Genomic DNA, 23,445 nt, shown 5'->3' on the forward strand with positions numbered 1-23,445 from the left:
CAGTCGAAAGGTGAGCTCATAGAAGGAAAATTAGTCCTGAGTAGCGAAGGACAAATAGTCATTGAGGAGATAGTACATGCAAAAGCATGGAACTGTGAAACAGTATGATGTGGGCAGAAGGGTCTGGTGACTTTGGGGGGACACACGCTGGATGATGTATGTAGCTGTGGTGCTTCCAACATGAGAAAGAGGATGGATTAAGTAGTAAAATAGTATGCTAGTCAGCTTTCTAGAACATGATAACATTTCTAAGGCTATTAACTTGAAAGAACAAAGTATTTTAGTTCATAGGTCCAGTCCATGACTGCCTGGACTTGTCACTCTGAGCCTTTGGTGACGGATAATATCATGGTGGGGGCATGTGATAAAGTATAGCTGTTCACCTTATAGTGTCTATGAACCATTTAGGAACCAGGGTTTTGGTGATAGGGTCTTAAGGTCCTCTTTAGTGGTGATTTTTTTCTACAAGGCCCCACCTCCTAAACACAGCCCAATTTTCCAGTAGTTCTATAAACCAGGCTTTTAATATATAGACTTTGGGGACATTTAAGATTCAGAATTCAACTGTGGGAAACTCTAGAGTTAAAAAGTTGATTGCATCAAAGGAGTCACTGACAAAGATTAGTATTTGATTTTCAGATTCTGAAATCTGTCCACCTGATGACCTTGCCTTATTACCAGCATGCAAAGAGAACCATGAAGACTTCTTAGGCCCACCCTCCATAGCCACTTACCTGGATTCCAAGAGTCAGCTCTCTGTTAAAGTCAGTGTGGTTGGAACTGACCAGTCTGAGAATATCAATCTCCCTGATGATACAGAAGCCTTAAAACAGAAAATCCACGACTTGCAAACTGAGCTGGAAGGCTACCAGAACATCATTGTCCAGCTACAGAAGCATTCTCAGTGCAGTGAGGCTATTATTACAGTTTTGTGTGGGACAGAAGGGGCCCAAGATGGCCTGAACAAGCCTAAGGGCCACATTGATGAAGAAGAGATGACATTTTCAAGTTTGCACCAAGTAAGATATGTGAAGCACATGAAAATCCTCCGTCCACTAACCCCAGAAATGATTGATGGCAAGATGCTAGAGAGCCTCAAGCAGCAGCTGGTAGAACAGGAGCAGGAGCTACAGAAGGAGCAGGATTTGAACTTGGAACTTTTCGGTGAAATCCATAACCTGCAGAACAAGTTCCGAGACCTCTCGCCATCAAGGTACATCCTATTCCTGCTTCAGCCCGCCTCATTAGGCTTGTAGGTTTCCCAGGTTGTTGCTAGGTAGGAGGCCAGAAGCTGCTGAAGGAATGCTGCTCCATGGGTGGGTAGTGTACCCTGGGGACAACTCCCAGGGGCTCCAGGCAGCCGGGATCAGAGTGGAAGGCTAGGCTGCACAGCATCACTCTGTCCATATGCGCATTAGGGGCTGGGCAGCTTCTGAGATGGGCAGGACAGGTGTTGCCCTGCTTGGGCTGAGGACTCAGCATAGAACTCCACAGCAATCAGTCAGGGATTGCAGTGTGTTTACTGAGCTGCCTGCCGTGTTTATTTTTGAACTCTATTATTGGCTTTTGCCATGTTGTGGAAATAAAATGGATGTCCTAAGCAGGTTAGGAGGAATATAAATGCTTTCCATATCTTTACCCTTTAAGGTCATCTTAGAGAAATAAGCCTGTGTTGAAAGCAAGAAATTCTTGGGTCATGAAGATAATGCTTTATGGTTATAAATATGTACATTGGCTTCATGAGATATGGCAAAAAATGGGATAGTCTGTAAATTTGACCTTCATTCGTTACTAATTTGAGAAAAGCACTGTTCTGAATTGTCAAGAGCTAGAATGATTTTTTTTTTCAAGGCTACCCAAGCAGCAAGACTGAGGGAAAGTTATTTATTGATGGGCTGTTGTATCAGCCCCCAGGCTCGGAAGTGTTTGTTTCATTTCGTTTTGAGATGGAGTTTCACCACGTAGTTCAAGCTGCCCTCAATTCATAATCTCTCTGCCTCTGCCTCCTAAGTGCTGGGATTGCAAGCATGTACCACCCCACTGGGAAGGAACTGACTATTTAACTCCAGACACACTGAGCAGGAGCATTCTCAACTTGTTTTTGTTAGACAGAGAAACTGAGACTCAAAGATTTCTGTGACTTGCCCATGGTCAGAGCCACTGCCAGGGTTCAAGCCCATACTGTTCCCCACCTTTTAGATGGCTGTCATGTGATTTGCTTGTAGGTTATTGGTATTAACAGTGCTCATGGTGAACAGAAGTGCCTGTCAGGCCACTCTAGATCCAGCTTGCTGTTTGCTTTTCCTCCTTGATTTGCTCTTAACAACTCCTGGGCCTGCATAGAGAAGAGTGGCACCTGGTGGTGAGGGGGCAGTATTGTATAATAGATCTTCACAAGCTGTGTGTTTAAGAAGCAAAGCTTTACCTCTAAATACCTTTGAGAAAGATTTCCTTTTCTTTTTTTTTTTTTTTTTCGTGAATCCATTTGTTAGAAGCCTGGGAGAACCAGATGACCTAAGATAACTTGTTCCCATGATGGGACCTAGTCAGTCAGTAAGGTGGTAGCCGGGAGTCCGACTCTCTCAGTTGGAGGCAAGCAGCCCTATTTTTTTACCCTTGGTATATACATATTTGTACTTGGTGAGAATTTTCAGTGGGTCCCTGACCCTTGTGGCAATTGTTTCTACAATTCAGAATAGTGTCTTTGAAGAGTGTATGGAAACTAATTGTTCTCCTGAGTCCTTGCCAATCTATGCTTTAATTGGGGGCTTTCTAAGGTTACAAATATTGCAGCAGAATCTCTGTTTAAGCATTTGTTGGCTGTTTGAACTCAAAGAAGGAGTGACCTTGTACAGTTTCAATTTTTCTAAAGTATATATGCTTGTACAGCTGCGGGCTTCCAGAAATTATGCTCTGTCATTTTTCCAATTAGTGTTAAGGTCACAAAAATTCAATTCTAAAATGACACACACATTTTCCTTCCCTCTTTTATCAGATACGATTCATTGGTTCAGTCCCAAGCCAGGGAGCTCTCTCTTCAGCGGCAGCAAATTAAGGATAGCCATGATATCTGTGTCGTTTGCCATCAACACATGAGCACCATGATCAAGGCATTTGAGGAACTTCTGCAGGCCAGTGATGTGGACAGTTGTGTGGCTGAGGGCTTCCGGGAGCAGCTAACACAGTGTGCTGGACTGCTAGAGCAACTGGAGAAGCTGTTTCTCCATGGTAAGTAGGTGGAGGCACTCAGTGTGACTCTCTGTGACTTCTTCAGTGGACACCAGGAGATTTGACTCCTTGCCTTTGCTGTACATACTGACCTGGCTGTTCTGCCATTAAGCCCAAACAGCCTTCTTTCTCATAGTCTTTGCACTTTGCTTCTCTTGTTTCTCCTTGCTTTTCCCAGCCACCCATTGGGTAAGAACTGGACAGGACAATTGTAAGACAGCAATAGTCCTGTCACTCATTGACATCACTGTCCCATTCTCCTGCTCCCTTTTTCTCTGTTCTCATAGGGAGAAAGAGAGTGAGTAGATCCAGTTTTATGGTGTGAAGAATGTGGTCTGTGAGAGAAAGTACCTTATCTGTGATCATGTTGGGAATGAATGGTCATGCTGGGGTTTTACAACTGATCTCTTAGCATAAGTCTGTTCCCTCTAGATCTATTTGTGTTCTTGATGTTGTAGATATTATTTGGTTGAAGCATCACAGTGCCCTTAAAATTGGACAATAACTCAGTGTCATAGTCACTGTCCTATTGCTATGAAGAGACACCATGACCAAGGCAGCTCTGTTGGAAAACAAAAAACATGTATTTGGAGTTTGCTTACAGTTTCAGAGGTTTAGTCCATTGTCATCATGGTGGGGAACATGGCAGAATACAGACAGTAGCTGAGAACTACATCATTATTTATAGGGAGTAGGGAGCATGACATTGGCCTTGCATGGGCTTTTGAAACCTCCAATACCAGTGACACATTTCCTCCAACACGTCCACACCTTTTAATCCTATAATGCACTCAAATAGTGCCACTTCTTGGTGGCTAAGTATTCAAATCTATGAGCCTCTGGGAGCCATTCTGATTCAAACCACCACACTTGGTTTTGTTAGGTCTTGGCTTTGTGAGTGACATGTGGTTCTCATGACCAAGTACTTCTGATCAGATGTGTTAATGGTAAATTGAGGCTAAACCGTAAGAACTATGCTTTTACAGGTTAGGAACCTGGCCTTACCCGAGGAAGTAGTTTCCCACAGACACAGGGCACTTGGTAATGCCAAGTTTAACTACTCTTCTGCCTCCGTACACAGAGAACAGATAGTTCACCTTGGTCCCAGAATGCACAGTTTAATTCCAGGATAAACACAGGGTAGTTCACCCATCTGGTAGCCATTAGTGGTTTTCCTAAAGACCTTGTAGACTGGTGTCCTGGCATTTGTCCTTAAGAGCTTTGAGACCAGCGTATCGGCACACTAGCCTATGTGCAGCTTTATCAAGGCTGTTCTCTCTGGCCCATGTGTTCTAAATAAGCTTGCTCGCACTTACTAGTGCAGAAGTAACTGGATGGCAAACAGATAAAACTGGATTGACCAAGCCCATAATGTTTTGTTGTATTTTCTTTAGACGGCCCTGGTCTTGGCCAGGGAGGTAAGGGGAGCGTGCCTGTCGCACCAGCTGTTCTCTCTCTTCAGCTGGCTGCTCACTGACTTCTCTCTGAGCCAGAGTCTGACAAACATCCCACTTGTTGTTTCCTCTGGAGGTAGGAACGTTTCAGAGCTAGCAGATGGCACACGTGTAGAACCTCATTTTCTTCGAGGCATAAAGGCCACAGGAACCTCACTGCAGCTTCCTCCCTACATAGGGAATAAAAGGAGGCACAGAAACTGATATTTCTTGGTTGCTGTGTAAGGGGTCTGGCTCTTGAGTTATAAACTGGGTTTACAGTAAAGTAATTGGTATGTAAAGCAGTTGTGTGGCACAAGTTGTCAAACATTTAAATACAGACCGTAAAAAATAATACCAACCATGTTTACTGTGGAATGATAGATAGGCAGATACTACTTTGATTATATCATTTGTGTAGCCATGCACAGGCAGCCTTGAGTTCCTGTGCCTGGACCCTTTTGGAACGCGTGTTTCTTATAGCAACAGGACTCTTTGCAACCTTTTCCTTGGCTCAGTGATTGATAACACACATTAAGCTTTAGAGGCTGCAGAACATTTTCTGTATATATGTCCCTTGCCTTATTTGATGATTCTCAGGGGATGGATGATTAGGTTGTGTCCATTTGGGGACTGTTATGAAGAACACTGACTTGGAATCTCAGTGCATGCTTGCTATTTCTATTTGGTTGGCAGAATCTAAGAAGCATGGTAGGTAGTAATGTGCTTTCTTGACACTTGCTAAGGGCAGAGCTGGGAACTTAGGGTCCCAGGAAGGGTCTGGAATTTGAAGAGATGCTATGGAGTATGCATTTTTCTGGAGTGAAGATTTGTAGCTTTCAGATCTCCCACAGGGCCAGACACAGAGTACACCTGTAGCTGGAGTTGCAGTCAGGTCTCCCAGCATAGCCTTATTGTAGTGTCTTCAAAGACAAGTTGCATGCAAGGAACGCCAGTAATTGAGCAAAGTGCTAGAATTGGTGCAGAGACAATTGGGAGATAGCCCCTCAATGAACTCAGTATGGCTGTCAAGGTTTAGCCACTTAAATAGAAGCCAGTCACTAAGGATCCTTTGCCTTGACACTTTAGCTCATTTTTTCTCAAGACTTCCCCTGATCTGTTAGAAAAAGCAGTGCAGGGGTGCAGAAGGCGGCTTTCACTGTATGTTACTGTGCACAGGAAGAAATATGCATTCTCCTTATTTTCTATCAGGACATATTGGTTAGCTCACTTGGACGAGGTCACACAGGAGATGCAGAGTCTGAACTGCAGGTTTTCTTCCACAGCCTGTTCTAACCCCTTCGATACATGTGTCCCTGTCTCATTCCTGTCGGGCTGGGTGTGCTGACCAACTGTTCCTGATACATGTCCCATTCTGTGACTGCTCAGACCAGTGCCTTTCTACACAGGCTGCACTCACTCTTTATAGAAATTGTGTTGATCCTCTCAAAGCTTTCTTTGTTCACCCCAAGTTGAAGGAGCTTGTTCCTGTTTTTCACTCTGGGTTATCTGCAACTCACACATGACAGTCTGACTTTGTGGTACAGGCTATCAGAAGGATGCTGGAGTTGCCTTTAGAGTCAGAAATTGGAGTTAATACCCTGGTTGATGGGCCATTCGACTTCAAAGGCCAGATATCATCTATGGAAGTATAACACCTACCTACTTTAACCGAGTTGTTTGTAAGGATTAAGTGAGATTATTTTAAGTGTCTTGTGTTGCCCTTGGAAACATTGGGAGTTCAGGAGGTGACAGAAGTGATTGCAGGAGGTACCTAGTCTGACTACAACTTGATATTGCCATGGTTGGTTGATACCCATGGGAGGCCTGCCCTTTTCTGAAGAGAAACCAAGAAAAAGTGAATTGGGATGTGGGGTAGAGGGGAGGTCGACAAAGGGAAGGCGTGAGAGAAAAGGGAAAACTTTGGACAGGGTGTGAAAGAAAGAAAAGGAAGGAAGAGAGAAAGAAAATAATTAAGTTTTGGTTACAACAGTGGTCCAGGCTGTCAAACAAAGGGTTCTGATTCCTGTCACTGTGGAGTCACTTCCCCTATATAATGTAGTCTTTGCTTCAAAGATGTAGCTGGGATGCCAAGCATGGTAGTACAAGTTTATCATTGCAATCAGGCTTGATGAAAGAAGATTGTGGGTTTGTGGCTAGCCTGGGATACATAGAAGATCCTGTCTTAAATGCAAACAAATGAACCGGCAGGGCAGTGTTGGGAGGCACAAAGCTCCCCCACTCTCCCTCCTCTAATTTCCCCTCTGGCTGATGCTGGACTATGTTTGCCTTCTCTGGATTTATCACCACCACCATGCTGCCCCTCATCACCATACCCTGTAACCAGCTTCTTGGAGGTGAGCTCACCAAGGGCAGAGAGGACAGCTCTGCATCCATCCTTATATCCTTGGTGTATGCCAGGCTCCTGGGAAGAGCCTTGGTGGACAGGAAGGAAGAAGCATGGGTGTGAGTTGGAGATGCCAGACACTTGGGTTTGAGTGTGAGGAACACATGGAGTCTGGGTGAGGAAGAAGAGGCTTCTGAAGAGCGGCAGGGGACAACCTGGTTCAGCCATTCATAAGTCATTTTCTCATTGTGATCTTCTTGTTTGTCACCCAAGAAAGGGAGAGCTGGCTTTCTTTCTTTTCTAATGTCTGTTTTAAAACATGATACTCCCTCACTGCAAGAGCTCACAGTTCTTAGGTTTGCCAGAGAGATGGAAACCGTGCTTTCATGCCATGCATCCCAAGCTCCTGCAATAGCTGACAGATGGTCTGCTGCTACCTATGTGGAGGCAGTTTCCACCAAGAAACTCAGTTTATCAGTTGTTACGATCCCCTCATGAATCCTCCAATGACAGACATTTGTCACTTCACTTTAAAAGGACCCTATTGTGATGGGGGAATGGATGTAATACAAGCTACTCAAAAGATCTTTTATTTAACATTGAGGGAACCCACTCTGCTGGTGGCACGGAGGCACGTCCTTCTGTGGGCATGAGGCCAGATCTTTGATTGTTTTAAGGTGGGATCATGGTTGGGAGGATCAGGATACTTTCAGCTATCCCAGACCAAAGACATCTGCTATGTGCATGAAGGAGATGACTCTCAGTGCAGTGATATCCATGGAGCAGGTGACCATCTTGTGTTTGCTTGGATAGCTTCTAGCTGTTGCCATGGCTGGCTGGTGGCATGTCTTGAGTTCTGAAGCTGGAGGCTTTTAATCAGCTGAAGGCTGGTGGGCAGCCCCAGTGCCAACTAGGCTGCTCTTTCACAAGATAGGTGTCTGACCTATCAGGGACCGTCCTTTACTCTGGGACTTTGAGATCTGGCTCAGCCGTGACTTTCTCCTTTTGAGGAGGAGTATGGAGGCAGACATAGGCACTAGAGACTCTAGAGCATCCAGCAGGCTGGCGGGCTGCCAACCTCTAGAAGCCACAGAGTCTCCCTAGGACGGGAAAGGTAAGACCAAGGAAATCCAGGCATAGATCATTGACAATACCTGCCATGGCTGCTGGCTTCTGAACTGTAACCTGCAGAGAAATGAGAGTGGAGCACAGCCTTGTACTTGTACTTCCTGCAGGGAAATGGAGGCAAATGCTGGCACTCCAGGATTACAGTGAGCCCAAGGCAGAGAGTACATTCCAATGGAATGGTACTGGGGGACTGGAGCGTCCTCACTGGGGCATGTGTCTTTTTCTGTGGGTAACAGCGCTGTACAGGATCAGGTAGGGATCTTACTGCTAGGGAAGAGACGGAGCCTGCCTGCCTGCCGCGCAGTCCTGCCTGTGAAACCGTAAGCTGAATCACGATATAAAACAGGCCCGCTTGCTCCAGTGCTCTTTCTCCTCACGGGTGATGTTTGGGGACTTTGCCTTCAGGAGTTTAGAGCACTGTGGGTGAAGTCTAATTATAGTCTCGTTTTTCAAGGCAACGATAGAAGGGCTCTTTTTTTTTTTTTCTTTAGCCATGCATCAGTTTCTTCAAAGAGCTTATCCTGGTCTGCAATTTCCAGAGTTTTGAAGTATTTTTAAAATAAAGTTGTTAGTTGCTTTGAAATCTGGGCCTGTGCATCCTTTCAAACGATGACACGCAAGAACAGAGCACAGCGTCTTTTTCCCAACAGCATCCTGTGCTTTATTTTGTTTTCTTTTGTTGTTTCTGTTAGTCATTTCCCCTGCTGTTGACAGTGGCCTTTTCAACTGCACTCAACTGCACTTTTCAATACTGCTTTCCCACTAATCCCAGTTCTGAGAGTCTTTCCTAGGGAAATAATTTAAATGCAGATAAAGCCGTGTGCACAGATATATTTGTGTCATTTATTTACTAAAATGAAAATTTGGAGATGACCTAAATACCCGCTAGGGAACTGCAAGATACAGTCCATGTGTGCCTGCCATAGAATGTTAGCATGATCTTCACAGTGGAGATTTCTAAAGCCAACTTAGTAGGAGAAATGCATATACTAAAATGGGTTGTTCAGAAATGAAGTCCGCATCGTCTCTACCCACATGCATGGGAGAGAGAACAGAAAGCAGTTCAAGATCGTGCCAGCTTCGGGGAGGGGCAGGAAAAAGGAGGCTTTCTGACTCTATTACTCACTCTCCATGATGAGCAGAGACTTTGCTAGAGTCACAGGGTATTTGTGTTATGTTCTATGGTACAGGGGTGGAACCCAGAACTTCACATATGCTGTACTGCACTCGACCACTATGCTCAGTCTCTAACTCTCCTTTATTTATACAAGTGTTTGTGCAGGTGTGTGTGTGTGTGTGTGTGTGTGTGTGTGTGTGTGTGTGTGTGTTGAGGTAGCAGCTGCTGGAGTAGAGGGCAGAGGTGGATGTTACATGTCTTTCCTATTTTCCATATCATCCATCTTGGGGGTCACTGATTTTTCTAGACTGCCTGTCCAAGAAGCCCTGGGGATCTTCTGACGCTGCCTCCACAGTGCTGGAGTTAAAGGCATAAACTGCTGCTTAAAAAAAAATATATTGGTATGTGCTAGGGTCAAACTCTGGTCCTCGTGTTTGTTTGGCACTTTACAGACTAAGGTGTCTCCCTAGACCTGGCAGCCCATCTTGTGTTTTTTTATTATGAAACAGTCTTACTAAGTTGCTTAAACTGGCTTGAATTTAGGATCCTCCTGCCTTGCCTCCTAAGTAGCTAGGATGACAGGCCTTTGCAACTAGGCCCTGCTGTTATCCGTGTTGAGAGGTAGGAAGGAGCGGCATCCAGAGAAACCATTGTGGCAGCTTTCTCGGTTCAGTCCTGTCATCTGGACCCAGTGCCTGAGCTAGTATGAGAAAACTGAACTCTGTGGTCCCATACCCCAGGTCTAATTGCTTTCAGTAGCTTTAAATAGACATGTCCCTGGCTCTGCAAATACCTGAACAAGGAAGTACCAGCAAACCATTTTGAAAACTGTTGTCATCCTCTGATGTTCTCTCTGCTTCCAGGAAAGTCAGCCAGAGTGGAACCACATCCCCAGACTGAACTGCTAAGGAGGTGAGTGTGTAGCAGTTACTAAGAAACCCCCAGGACTGTCCAGCTTCGCTTTCCTTGCCAGTTCTTTTAACTTAAGGCTCCCTTTCTTTCTGTAACTTTGCTGCTTCATGTAAATGAGGTGCCAATACCCACAGAACCAACAGTGGCCGTACAACAAACAACCAGAGTCCACCACTGTAGATACTGCAGCTTCACATCGGGCTCAGGTGACTTCTGGTATTTCTGTCAGTGACTGCAAGCAGATCTTCCTATAGGTACCTGATGGATGGTCCCACTGTTGTCCTATGCCTGGCTGTTAAGCACGTGTCAGCTGATTATTTCCCTTTCCCTCACCTCCTACCATCTTCCTGCTCCATGGCTCCTTATTCTCCTGACTATGGCTCTGCGTAGCTCTGTACTCGGCCACCCTCTCTGAGCAGCAGGAAAGCCATTCCTCAGAGGCAGCTGGAGCAGAAATGACGAGGTACTTTGCCAACACTATGTCTCTCTCTGATCCAGGATCATAACTATTCTTGCCATGCCACTTGACATAGTTACATGAGGCAGTGACATGGTTTGTACTACTTTCCCATTTAGCTCACCCTTCTTCAAAGAGAACAGCGTTGTCTAGCACCAACTGGGTTTTGCCCTTGTTGCTCTGACACCACAAGGCAAACTGTTCCTGAGGAGGAGGCTGTGGGTCAGAGCTACACACCAGCAACTGAGTGGCAGCGCTAGGACTAGAACTCAAGTCTGTCTTGCCCTGGCACCAGTTTTTCTGTGCTGCCTTTTCAGGATAAGAAAAACAAAACAAAAAAAAACCATGGATTGTATACTTTCTTTTGGACAACTGGCTGTGCTAAGGACTTCCTAGTTCTGTCCAACTGTTCTGATGCTCCAAATGCTATGGGACACCTTCTTTCATGTGCGTGGCTGTTGGAGGTCCTGGCAGTTAAATGAAGAAATAGGTGGTCTGGGATGCAGAAGCATAGATTTCATTGGTATCACAGAGGCCACCAGCATCATTACAGAGAGTAGGCAAGGAGGTGTCCCTATCAAGGCATCTGTAGTCATAGAAGAAGTACTCTTCCTTCTGCAGTATCACCAAAGATCCCTCCTGGTCCAACCTAGGGATCCATTTTTATTTCACTCATGCTGGCAGCTATGGGGATGGAAAGGCATCCTTCATTGTGTAGTGCTGGTCCCACTTAGTCATGGGATCTGAAAAATCAAAGCAGCGGTATAGGGACCTCCCTGGATTATGTCTATGGCAGATGCAAAGGAGACGTGGCTGGAGGGGTAAGGTGGGCCCGCTGAGTGGTCCACAGAAGCGGTGTTAGGAATTCTCAGCCCAGTACAACTAACAGGGGCCTCTGAAGCTAAAGATGCCACTTCAGTGGTCGGGAGACAAGGAGTCTCTTTCTATCCTCTTCAACTGGGTGTGCCTCCTTTCCATCTCTGGCAGCTTTGCTTTTCTTTCTCCTCCATTTTCAGCTGTAGACTCAACACTCAGGTCTAATGAGCTAATGAAGTGGGTGCTCGGCCCTGCTGTACATTCACAAGGGCAACAGCAAGCCTGGCGTCCATCACACTCTCTGGGCACAGCTACACTAGTGTTTACCAGCTAATGTGTGCACTGCAGCTTCAGAGTCCTTTGCTCTTGTCTAAGTCCATGAATAATGAGATTGGCCACTGACTAGAAGTACTAGGGAACGGGGGCAGTGCAAAGAACTTAAATTAAGGAGTTTATTTATAAGGGAGATTCACATGGGCTTTTCACAGTCTTCAGGTGGGTTTTCCTAGTGGCTTAGCCAGTCCTTGCAAATACAGCTTACTAACCAAATGATTGCCAAAATGATGATGTGATGTCTGCGGGGGGATCATGAAAACTTTCAGATTTTTAAGTCTACAGCCATCCCATAGATTTGGATGGACTCTCACATCTTCCTGAGTCTGTGGGGCCAGATAGGCCATAGGTCAGATCTGAGTGATGCCACTTATGAGCTGAGATGGCCCCTGGTTCATGATGAGCTTTGACTGCCTCAGTTGTCAAGAGCAATGGTGAGTTCTTCCTTAGAGGGTGTCTGTGAGGACGAATAAAGACCTAGAACAGACAGAGGTACCACAGATGTGTGTGTCCTGATTCAAGCCTGTTCTGTTTTCAGAATGTCACTGCTTAATGTTATAAGGAAACAAATGGGCGGGCTGAAGTTGCATGGATAGCCAGTCACAAAAAAATAGCCCTAAGTGTTTAAATATGTGGTAAACCTTGGGATCAGAATATGACATTTCATTTTTAAATTCTAAAAATTAATTTATTTTTATTAATTATTTGAGAATTTCATATGAGTACTCTATTTATATCATAGCTTCTTCCTTTTAATTCCTCCATGTTCCCTCCCTTCTCACAGTCACAGCCTCTTACTCTTTTCTTATAATTGTTACGCATATATTTGTATATCAATTTATAAATATAGTCTACACTAGATAGTCTCAGCAGGCAGTATTTGGAAATGACTTGTCTTGCAACCTTGAAGGTTAAGAACTGAAGAAGACAACTTGCCTTACCAACATCTCCTGCCTGAATCTCCTGAGCCTTCTGCCTCTCATGCTCTGTCAGATGATGAAATGTCTGAGAAGTCCTTCCTGTCCAGAGAACCGAAGCCAGACAGTGAGACTGAGAAGTACCCAACAATAGCGAGCCGTTTTCCTCAAGGTAAGTGAAAGGTTGCTAAGCACCTGAGGCATAGCCAGGCTGTCTTACCCTGGTGAGAATATTGGGCTGATGTCTGACCATTTTTACCAATGAAGGGAGAGCCTTTGAGGACCAGAGCTGCTTATGGTAGATGATTTATCACTAGAAGAACCCATGGTGTGAAAAGTGGGGGTGGCAGTGAAGAAGTCTTGATTGCTTTTTAATTGACGACTTGTATGGTTTCCCATTCTGCTCTTCTCACAGACTGTGTTGTCGCTGTTGCCTTCTTTGGTTTCTATACATCCTGAAACATGTTCCTTAAGGTGTGACTCTTGACTATAGGGTCAGGCCCTTTGTTTGTGTCCACTCAGGCTGCTGCAGGTGAATCCTGGGGACTGCAGGCAACACAAACCATTCCTCGCCTCGCACTTCTGGTGTGTGAAAAGCAGAACTCAGGGTACCTTATAGGCAATGTTGTTGAGTTCTAGGGAGGATCCTATTCCCACTTGAATCCTTGAGAGGTCAGGGGAACTCCGTGTGGTCTATGACACAAGGACATTAATCCTTTAATAAGTTATTGCATCCTTATAATCCAGTGCTTCCATCCCCTGATACCATCACATCTGTGCTGAGGTCTTCAATGTAGGACTTTAGAGACACACATGTTCTGCCTTGCTCTTCCTCTGTATATGGACTGAACTGGCCAAATCAGCTTCGCAGAGATTGTCCCCGGTCTCCTTTCACCTTACCATCGATCTCAGTTTCTTCTGTTTGGGTAGGAAGTTAGACTTAGTGCTTGTCATTCCATATATTTCAAACATTCAAAGGACCATAGAGGCAAAGCAGATGTGCTAAATAAATTTTTCTACCAAAGAGCTAAATAGTGAATATCTGTAGCTGTGTAAGGTGTGTCTTCCTCCATTTGCACAGCTCTGCTGTGAAGCACAAAGATGATGAGTGTGATCCGGACATCTCTCAATGGTCTCTGATCTCCTGCTTATTCCAGCGCCCCCCCCACCTCCCCAAAGCATCACTGTGGATTCTGCTGCACAAACTGAACACTGAAAAAAAATTTTTGTTGATCCTAAACTACATAAACCATTGCTTTCAGAAATATTTGAAGCTTTTGGTTTACACAGCTAGATTTCTTTTGGTTGGAGATGTCCTACCAATATATCAATGAGACTAGAGTCAGACCTTTAGCCCATGGTGTCCTGAATCTCCTCTGAACACTCCTGTTCCACATCTTAGACATACTTAGAATATGACATTCTTGATAGAACTGAGGGACCAGCTAGGTCTTCCACTAGCCAGCCACTAGCCGGTCACATGGACCTAGTTTCCTGGGAGTTCTGGAGTATCTGTCAGATTTTTGTGAACTTGTGAGTTCTTGTTTTCTCTGTTACTTCTGGTTGTGCGTTCTGCCCTCATCTACTTTAGGTTGGATTATTTTCCACCCTTTGTGCCATGTTCACTGTGACATTCAGTCTTTTTCCAATATAGTGAGACTGCTTCATGAGGCTCAGTCACTTGGGTAGAATATATGCTCCCCAATATGATTGAGTGCTGGAATACAGTACTCATTATGACAAAGCCACTGTATCATTCAGAGGGAATGTGATCCCTCGTTTTCTGTGTCCTTGGGCAGAGCTCTCTTCAGCCTCTCACTGTATTGTGTTTTTAATATGGTAATAGGTATAAGATAAAATAGATAATAGATAAAAATTTTATTTTTTTCCAAGTTTTCTAGGAGTTCAGGCCTGGCTCCTGGCTTTGTTCTGCATAGGATATGCTGGGCTGCCTCTGCTGCTCATGCGTATTTCCAGCTCTGTTCTTGAGTAGGAGCCCAGCTCTCTAGAGCCGTCCAAGTACATCCACTGTTTCCTTTGTTTGGTTTGTTTCTCTTCTGCCTTTTTGTCTTTGCATCTGTTTTTCCTTTTAGAGAGACAATTTAGCATTTTTTTTCTTTGCTCACTTTACATTCTATCATAGACTTTCTGACATGTTAGATAATGTCACTTTTAGTGGCTTTAGAATAGTCTTTTGAATGACTGAACTGTAGTTTTCCTTCTGTCCTTAGGGCTCAGCATTTAAGTCATTTCTAGAAGTTCAAAATTATAAACAGTGCTGCAGGGGCGTCTTCAACACAAAGCCTTCTTATTTGAGAGCATTTTCTTAATATAGATTCTGCAAATTTGAACTACCTGGCTGAAGACACATTTTTTCCTGTTCATTCATTTTTGTGCCTGGTAGCTCTTTATGAGATTTATGGGTTTTATGAGTTAACACTTTGGAAGAGTTTACTATTAAGACAGGTAGATCCATTTCTCCCATTTTGGAAAGGCTGGTATAGTGTTTCTTTCTTCTCAGGATGGCTGCATAATTAATACATAGTATCTAATTCCACTGGGAGTGTACCCTCCAGCTCATGTGAGAATTCTCACTCCCAGCCAGACTCTGAAAGATGGCTCGTTTGGAGCAACATCACCCTACAGCCTGCACTGTGTGACTCATGTAAACCAGCAAGGAAGGGTGCAGTTCAAACCAGTGAGCTCCTGGTTGACTCTGGGCTGAAGGGCTTCTGGAAGAAGGTTGGCAGGGGCCTCAAGGCTGGGCCGGGAGGGCCAGTGATGGGTACACCACGAGTGTTCACAGACAACCTTCCCTGCAGTGCTGCAGTAGGAGGCAGACATTCCACCAAATGACTTGCCACACTTCTGGCATTAATAGGAGATAGCTGAAGGACTGGGAATTAAGTCATCTCATAAACATTCAAATTCATGGCAAAATTACTATTTAATTAGGAAAAGATCTGTAACATTGTGCTACTTTTAAATGAAAGCCATTTTGGAGGAATTAAAACTGGGTCATAACATTAGTATAATGTTTTAAAACAAACATTACTAAGACATACTGAGTGTACCCTAATTGATGAATTAAAGACATTAGTTTTGCCTTTGGATACTTAATGTGATTATGTTTTAAACACTGACTCTAGAAATCTACCTCTAGAGTGAAACTGTGTTCCCTCTTTCTTTGCTGAAATGAGATGTACAGAGAGTAAAAAAAAATGATGCATGTTCATCCTAGGAAATTTGGAAAAAAATAAGTTTGTATATATTATGTGATGTGTTAAAATGTCTAATGGGGGTTTTGAAAGACCTGAAATCTATCACCCTGAAGTAAATGCAATTAATAGCTCTTTGTATTTGCTTCTTTGGGATATTTGCTTCTGCTATCCTTACGTTCTTACATAGAGAGCTGCGATTATGTTGTAACCTATTTCATATCTTTTAAAATTTAACACAATAATACATTTCCATGGTATTTATAGTTTTTGTACCATAATTTAATAGCTGTGTAATTCCTCATCATAGCTAATGGACCTGAGTTCAGTGAACAATTTGAGTTGTTAGTTTCCTGTCACACTTAAAGCTCTGACTCATACTTTCATGCATTCTGGCCATACCTGTGAGCATTTCACATGAGCTCCTTAAATAGGGTTCTGAAAGTAGAGCTATTTGGGAAATGACATTGGAGAACTTTCCTAAACCTAACGATATAAATAGCCCCAGAAGGTCACCGCATGCACATCACGTTTATATGTACACAGCGGGTGATCTCAAAAACACACTTTATATTACCTTGCTCACTAGCATTCTTTTAAGTCTAGAAATTAATGAGTGATAGGTAAAGAATAACATATTCCTTGCCAAAAAGAAAAAAACTAGTCTTGAAAAATATCTGGATTCATTATGAAGGTAGTTTAATCCACTCTCAGGCAGTTCAGGCTGACTTGAAAGTAATCTGTTAGTTTTACCATAAGGAAGATTTTAAATTAATATTTGATATTGAAAAGAATAAAAGACTACATTACAGTTAGCATTAAAATTGTATGGAGCATAATTTTTGCGTGTGATGTAGTTGCTTCCTCGTGGAGGGCTGCAGAGAGCCATTACGGAGATGTGGCTGGTGGGGAAGAGCTTGGCCTCCCCCAAGCTTGGGAAAGAATTGCCAGCTACCGACTCTCTCCATATATCCAGTACTGTTGAAATTTCAAGATCTCTGCATAATCTATAAATTATTCAATTTGTTGGGGGCTTCATACTTCAAATTTAAAATGTTCTTCCTTCCTACAGACTTACTAATGGAACACATACAGGAAATTCGAACTTTGAGAAAGCATTTGGAAGAATCTATTAAAACAAATGAGAAGCTCCGGAAACAGCTGGAACGGCAGGGATGTGAGACTGACCAAGGTGAGGAGGGGCCGTGTCCAGGGTAAGGAGTTGGGTGGGTGGGGTTGGGGGGCTTGCCACACTGTGTTTGTCTAAAGAGGCTCTCTGTGCACCAGGTGGGCTGAAGAGGTCTGCAAGCCTCTGGGGTCCTAAGCTGTTCCTGGGTCCTCACCCTAGAGGTATAAATAGGGATTCTAAAAGAGAATAGAACCATGTTTTGCCTTTTCATCAATAATGGACCAAAACCTCTCAGCATATAGCAGTCTGGCAAATCTTTCATGGCAAAGGTGGCAAACAGTATTCCCATATAACAACAGTTTGCTCTTCCTTGAAAACTGAATACCTATAAGACACTCATTTACAAAGTTTAGAAACTAACAGTTCCACTGTGTGCTTTTTAACCCTTTCCTTCCTTTTTTCCTCCTCACTTTCATTGTGTTAAGTTGGTTGGATTAACCTGTGTGTGGATGTAGCTCTTCTGTAGATTGGTTTTGTGATGTTGAGCAATCTAGTCTTAGTTGTTTTCTGACATAGAATAGTAAATGAGGCAGTGCCAGGAACAGCGTGCTCAGTGCTCTCTCAATAAACAGTTGTTGTTGGTTTTTTTTTTTTTTTTTTTTTATCACTGTGACTTATTTCATTAACATGGCCCAATGATCTGCAATGGATGAAGACCCTGATGCCATTTTGGAAATGTATCACTGAGTTCTAGAAAGGCCGTACACTGGTCCACTTCTCATTGCTTTCTAGTCCACACATAAGGCAGCTTCCAGGGTTCTGTGAGGTCTGCAGTTTCTGCAACAGTTTTCAAGAAGCTTCCCGCTCTTGTACTGTGCTTCCACTTGTCCCATGCATCCATCATCCTTCTCCTTCCTCTCTAGGGAATTTGATTAATCAGAGTTACTAGTTATGTCAAACATGAGAAAGGAATACATGCCTAGGCCTTTCATGTTCACTCTTGGTAATGCCTGTGTTAGATTCATTCCGTTTTACATTTTCCCCAGCAAATCTAATTATAGAATTATTTGGGGGTTCAAATGGCCACTGGCTACAATGGAGCCCAAATTGCTCTGGAGAGTAATTTCCTCTGACAGGGAAGTTTACAAAAAGGCATTCATAAAGTATTTATGTGCATGGGAAGACGTGCTGTTCTCACCATGTTGTTTCAGTCTCTGGAAAGACAAAAATAAAAGCAGTTGTGCCTCCATGTAAGGTGAAATGTTCATCTTGGGAGTAGGTCTGAAAGAGACAGGACTCCTTATGATGTGGTGCAGAGAAGTTGCCAAAAAACATTAGCTCATGCCTTAGGGCCCCCAGCTCACTGCCAGTTGTCTGGATTCACTGCAGAGGTGGTATGCCAAGGAAGTCTTGTTTCATAGCATTCCAGAGGTGGTCCTCACTATGCCACTTGGGCCTACTTATGTTTGAGGAATCAGGGCTATTTTATGACCTATTATTTATTTTCTAGTAACTACCCTGATGTTGATCAGTGTAGTTATTAGAATTTCTGCTGCTTAGTCTGATTAGTCTTTGTTCTCTTGTGGCCTCACTCACCATTCCCCTAGGTACTAGCACAGATGATAACCATGGAATAACAGCATATGCACTTTTATGTTGCTAACCATGACTGGGGGAAGTTATGGAAGTTGCCTCATGCAAGGGATAGGCTAGTGACGAGTAGGGGGAGATGGTGTAAAGAGACATTTGTAAATAAAAATTAATTCGACTTCATTTGGCATGACTCACTCACAAGTGAAAAAGGTTCTGTAGAGCAGGAAGAATATTTCTAGAAGAGCTAACTGCCCCTTCCTTATAGGGGTGTGGACACCACAGGCAATCTGTTTGCATACCAGGATGCTTTCAGGTGCTGACAGCTCAAAAGCAGTGTGAGGAGGAAGCAGTGAAACGGGTGTTTGCTTATCCTTCTGCTGGTTGCAAGAACCCCAGAGGGCGATAGCCCTGACACAGGGATGGCCTGATATCTATGGTGACTATTTGGTGTCACCATCCCACCCTCCCAGGACAGTGTCCAAAGCATGGGAAGGTAGAGCCTGGGCTTCTCTCTTCTATAATGGAGAATCTCCTTGAAGCCCTCAGCAGACTTCACTTAGGTCTCGCTGGTTGCCAGAGGCCTCTGATCATGCTCACCTGATGGCTGGGAACACAGAGATCTGGCATGTTGGTTGTGGCGAACTAAATCAGCACAGAAGCCAGGAGGAAGTATCTGCCTGCCACATGGAGAAGACATGGGGCACACTGTAGATGCTTGGAGGGCAGCTGTGAATGGAGGACCATCAAGGTGCAAACAAGAAAGCTGTGCAGAGGGAAGTGCTGAGGTTTGAGGCCAAGGAGATGCCCAGCAAGAGACATCCTCTAGGCTGACTGCCATACAGCGGTAAATTCTCAGTAGATAGGCAGCAGCTTGGTGACAGGGATGTAACCTCCATCTGTTTAATTCTAGACCCCAATCTCTACACTGTGCATTCAGGAAAGGCACATTAAGCCAGGAATTGAAAGAGTATGATTTAGGAGGGGAAAGGAATGTGGAGAGCCCAAACTCATCTGGTTACCTGCATGTTCTGGGCACTGGGGTCAGAGTGCAGAAAGAACAGAATATACTGTGGCACTGGAGCAGAACCATGGAGGGTCTTGAATTTGAGACTAAAAAGTTAGACCTTTTGTTTCATTTGATTCATCTTTTGCAGTGGCAGGGCACCAAGAAAGGATTGTGCTGCAGATGATAACTTTATTGGTAAAACAGCAGGAAAATGAAGCCAGGCAACGTGCTAAGGCCTAGGTGATAGTTGAGAGTCTGCCTTAGGCTGAGGCATTCTCAGGAAAAATCAGCAATTGTGATTGCTTGCTTTCAAAGGGAAAAGGGAAGTTTAGGACAGCTCCCAGATGCTGGTCAGGGATTGGAGTGTGTCCTATTCTAAGGCAGGGACAGAGTAAGAAAGACCAGGGAGAGCTACCTCAGAGACAAGGTCAAAGGCCTTAGAGGCACTTGTCTAAGATGGTGCCACTGTCCTCTCTTACCCTGCTATGGTTTGGCACTCACCTTTGTTTATCTTTGGGGCAGTTGGAATATGGAGGCCTCCTCTTGCCTCCCCTTTAAGATCATTGTCCTTACCCTTTAGGCTCCAGCTGTATGGTTCACATGGTTCACAGGGATGGCTTTTATTACATGCTGTATTTCTTCATTATTTGAATGTATTTCCTTGGAAGACTCTATAAATCACTGTTCATGTGTGTTCCTACAGGCTCTACAAATGTTTCTGCTTACAGCTCAGAACTGCACAATTCTCTGACATCAGAAATACAGTTCCTGAGGAAACAGAATGAGACCCTCAGTACGATGCTCGAGAAGGGGTCCAAAGGTAAGGAATCACAGGCCACCAGCAGCCTAAGCCCCTACACCCTTGTTTTAAAGTATTGCTGGAACTGACATCTTTTTTTACTTGGATATTTTTTTATTTACATTTTAAATGCTATCCCCTTTCTGATTTCCTCTCCAGAAACCTGCTATTCCATTTCCCCTCCCCCTGCTTCTGTGAGGGTGCTCCCTCACCCACCCACCCAGCCACCCACTCCCTCCTGCCTGCCCACCCTGACATTCCCCTACACTGGGGCATCAAGCCTTGACAGGACCTTTCCTCTCATTGTTGCCCGACAAGCCCATTCTCTGCTATATATGTGGCTGGAACCATAGGTCCATCCCTGCGTACTCTTGGGACGGTGGTGTAGTCCCTGGGAGATCTGGGGGGTCTGGTTGGTTGATATTATTGTTCTTCTTATGGGGGTGCAAACCCCTTGAGCTCCTTCAGTCCTTAATGGAGTAGTTCTGACAGCTTTCTACCTTTAGCTGTATATTAGTTGTACAGAGCATTCCCGTTTTATAGCTAAGAAACTGGTACAGAAAGGATTCCTATGTCTTACCTAGCTTTTGGGAAAAGTTGGGTAGAAAGCCCCTAGCAGTGTTTCTACTACCAGGGTCTCAGTACATGTTACTCTGTTTTCTTGTCCCATCATCACTGAGGAAGAGAAGCACTGGAAATTTAATACTGCCAAATCTCAGCCCAAGATTTTCTCCTATCAGTAAAGTTTATCCAGCATTCCATATAAAGATCCTTCCTTCTCTTAATTCCTTCTCTTGGAGCTTAGCTGCCAGAGAGCTTTTACTTATGTTATCACCCATACTTAGAATGACTGTAGAGTGTGGGGTTAGTTGCTCTGTTTCTCAGGTAGCATTTCACAGCCTAAGCAATTACCCTGCTGTGGTCTCTGAGCCAGAGGTGCTAGAGCTGTGGGCCAGCTTAACCCGTGGTCCTGAGGGAAGGGATACTGATTTTGCCTTAATTGTCAAAAATGGGCCTTATGTAGCTCATTCATTCATTCATTCATTCATTCATTCATTCAGCAACCTTTTTCTATCCTGACCTACAGGGAAACTGGATAGATAAATAAATTAGGCTTTGTATTGTGTATCGGAAGACTGTCGTCTGGTAGATGAGATGGGTAAACCTACAACAAGCAGGACTGAGGCTGCTGTGATAAAGATATGCTGGAGAGCGGCAAGCCCTCAGTTCAGAGATCCTGCTCCTCAAGGGTTAAGTCTAGACAGGAAATGGAGGATTACCCAAGGTGACTCAGGATCAGAGGAGGTTAGCAGACCAGGCCCAGGTTACAGGTGAGGAGAGTGGACCAGCCAGGAATGATTAGCTGTGCCAAGGTCGTGTAGACCCAGAGGAGCCTCAGGTTGCGTGGAAATATTTGAATCCTGGTCAAGAGTAGATCCACATCTAGTCTATGCCCCTTCCATGTGTATGGCCAAAGGGAAGCCTTAACCCTACTACTCCTTTGTTTCTCATTTGGAAGATGAGGAAATTCACAGTACCTGCCTTGGCAGTATGCTGCAAAGATGCAGGACAGTGAGACAAGTGATAGCTTACTATAGTGGCTGTACAGTTAGTGTTGGGACTTACCATCATTACCATTCCTGCTCTCAAGGTCTGTACACAGAGTAACTTCAACTTTGCCCTTGCCCAGGAGCACTGAGGAGTGAGAAGCATCACTTAGGGTCACTGTCAGCAAGTGGAGAAGCCACACTAGAAATCAGTTACACCATCTCTTACTTCCAGCTCTAGGCCTTATTATTTTCTGAGCCTCCAGGATTATTTTATTCCTCTGCAGAGGTCATGGCCTCCTGTGTGGGCCTCTACAGGAAACTTGTTGCTCTCCACACTTACTGACATCTGGGTTCCTGCCTGTTGCTCTATCCACTGTGTATACTCTCTAAGGCAGAGAGTAACAAGGTTTTCAAGGCCCATTATGTAACAGAAAGTTAAACAGGCTCCTTTCATTTCAGTGATGTTTAATCTGCAGCCTTGATGTTGACAGATTTATCTGCCTAAAATGCATAAGATAATTGGAATGCCAGAACCATCAATGCCAGATTAAATCTCATTCTTTTCTGTATTCTTGTAGTGCTTGAGCTGAAGCACTGTACTAGTGTAATAAGGTTGGAAAAAACAAATGGTATCCCTTCTCATTTTGGTATTTACAGAAAAACAGAAAGAGAATGAAAAATTGCGTGAGTCCCTGGCCAGGAAGACTGAGAGTCTTGAGCACCTTCAGCTAGAGTATGCCAGTGTAAGGGAAGAAAATGAAAGACTGCGGAGAGACATCGGTGAGAAGGAGAGACAAAACCAGCAGCTGACTCAGGAGGTCTGCAGCAGCCTCCAAGAGCTGAGCAGGTAGGCTTGACCCAGCTGTTTCTGGTAGCCTAAGCCTGTGATCATAGAAGTGTGGATGGTCCTCTCAAGGAGGAGGAGAATGATGGAGGCTGGGTGTTGTTTTCTCCTGGGATGGTCAAGGACAGGCTTTCTGAAAAGACCTCTTTTGAGTACATAGTGAGCATGTAAGAGCTGAAACTATCTGGAGATGGCCATGGTTATCAGAAGGCACATAGGCCCTAAGACAATGTTGCTGTGATGAATCAGAGATGGTACTGAACCTGGCCACAGTAGGAGAGGAAGAGAGGAAGGTGGGTCCTTAATCCTTCTGGACCCCTGTCCTGTAAAGACTCCAATTTTGCTCCAAGTCGTATAAACTACTGGGAGTCTTTGAGTGAGCCATGAAGACTCTTTCTCTTAGACTCTGTCTTCATCCATCTGTCAACACATAGGACTGCCTCTTTGTCTGAGCAGCACACCCATCTTCCCTTCCTAGGTGTGCTACCAGACATCCGTGAGCAGAGGTCTTGACTCTTCCCCAGCTCTGAACCTCTGGAAAGAGATAGCCTTTTGGGTTCCATTCCTAGTGTATCTTATAGGAATTGGAGGGCACTTTCCTTTAGAGTGTCCATGAAG

General features: G+C 44.3%; 1 protein-coding gene across 1 annotated transcript in view; it reads left to right on the forward strand.

Annotated features, from left to right (window-relative positions):
- Cdk5rap2 (CDK5 regulatory subunit associated protein 2) overlaps positions 1–23,445 on the forward strand; it is a 171,848-nt gene that overhangs the window by 128,574 nt on the left and 19,829 nt on the right. Inside the window, exons 24-30 of the mRNA XM_032902842.1 lie at positions 640–1,213; positions 2,996–3,228; positions 10,117–10,165; positions 12,682–12,860; positions 16,979–17,098; positions 20,338–20,454; positions 22,641–22,830. Coding sequence (XP_032758733.1) covers positions 640–1,213; positions 2,996–3,228; positions 10,117–10,165; positions 12,682–12,860; positions 16,979–17,098; positions 20,338–20,454; positions 22,641–22,830 — 1,462 coding nt within the window. The remainder of the gene's footprint in view (positions 1–639; positions 1,214–2,995; positions 3,229–10,116; positions 10,166–12,681; positions 12,861–16,978; positions 17,099–20,337; positions 20,455–22,640; positions 22,831–23,445) is intronic.

Source organism: Rattus rattus, chromosome 1 (genome assembly GCF_011064425.1).
Source record: "Rattus rattus isolate New Zealand chromosome 1, Rrattus_CSIRO_v1, whole genome shotgun sequence".
In the NCBI taxonomy this organism is placed as follows: domain Eukaryota; kingdom Metazoa; phylum Chordata; class Mammalia; order Rodentia; family Muridae; genus Rattus; species Rattus rattus.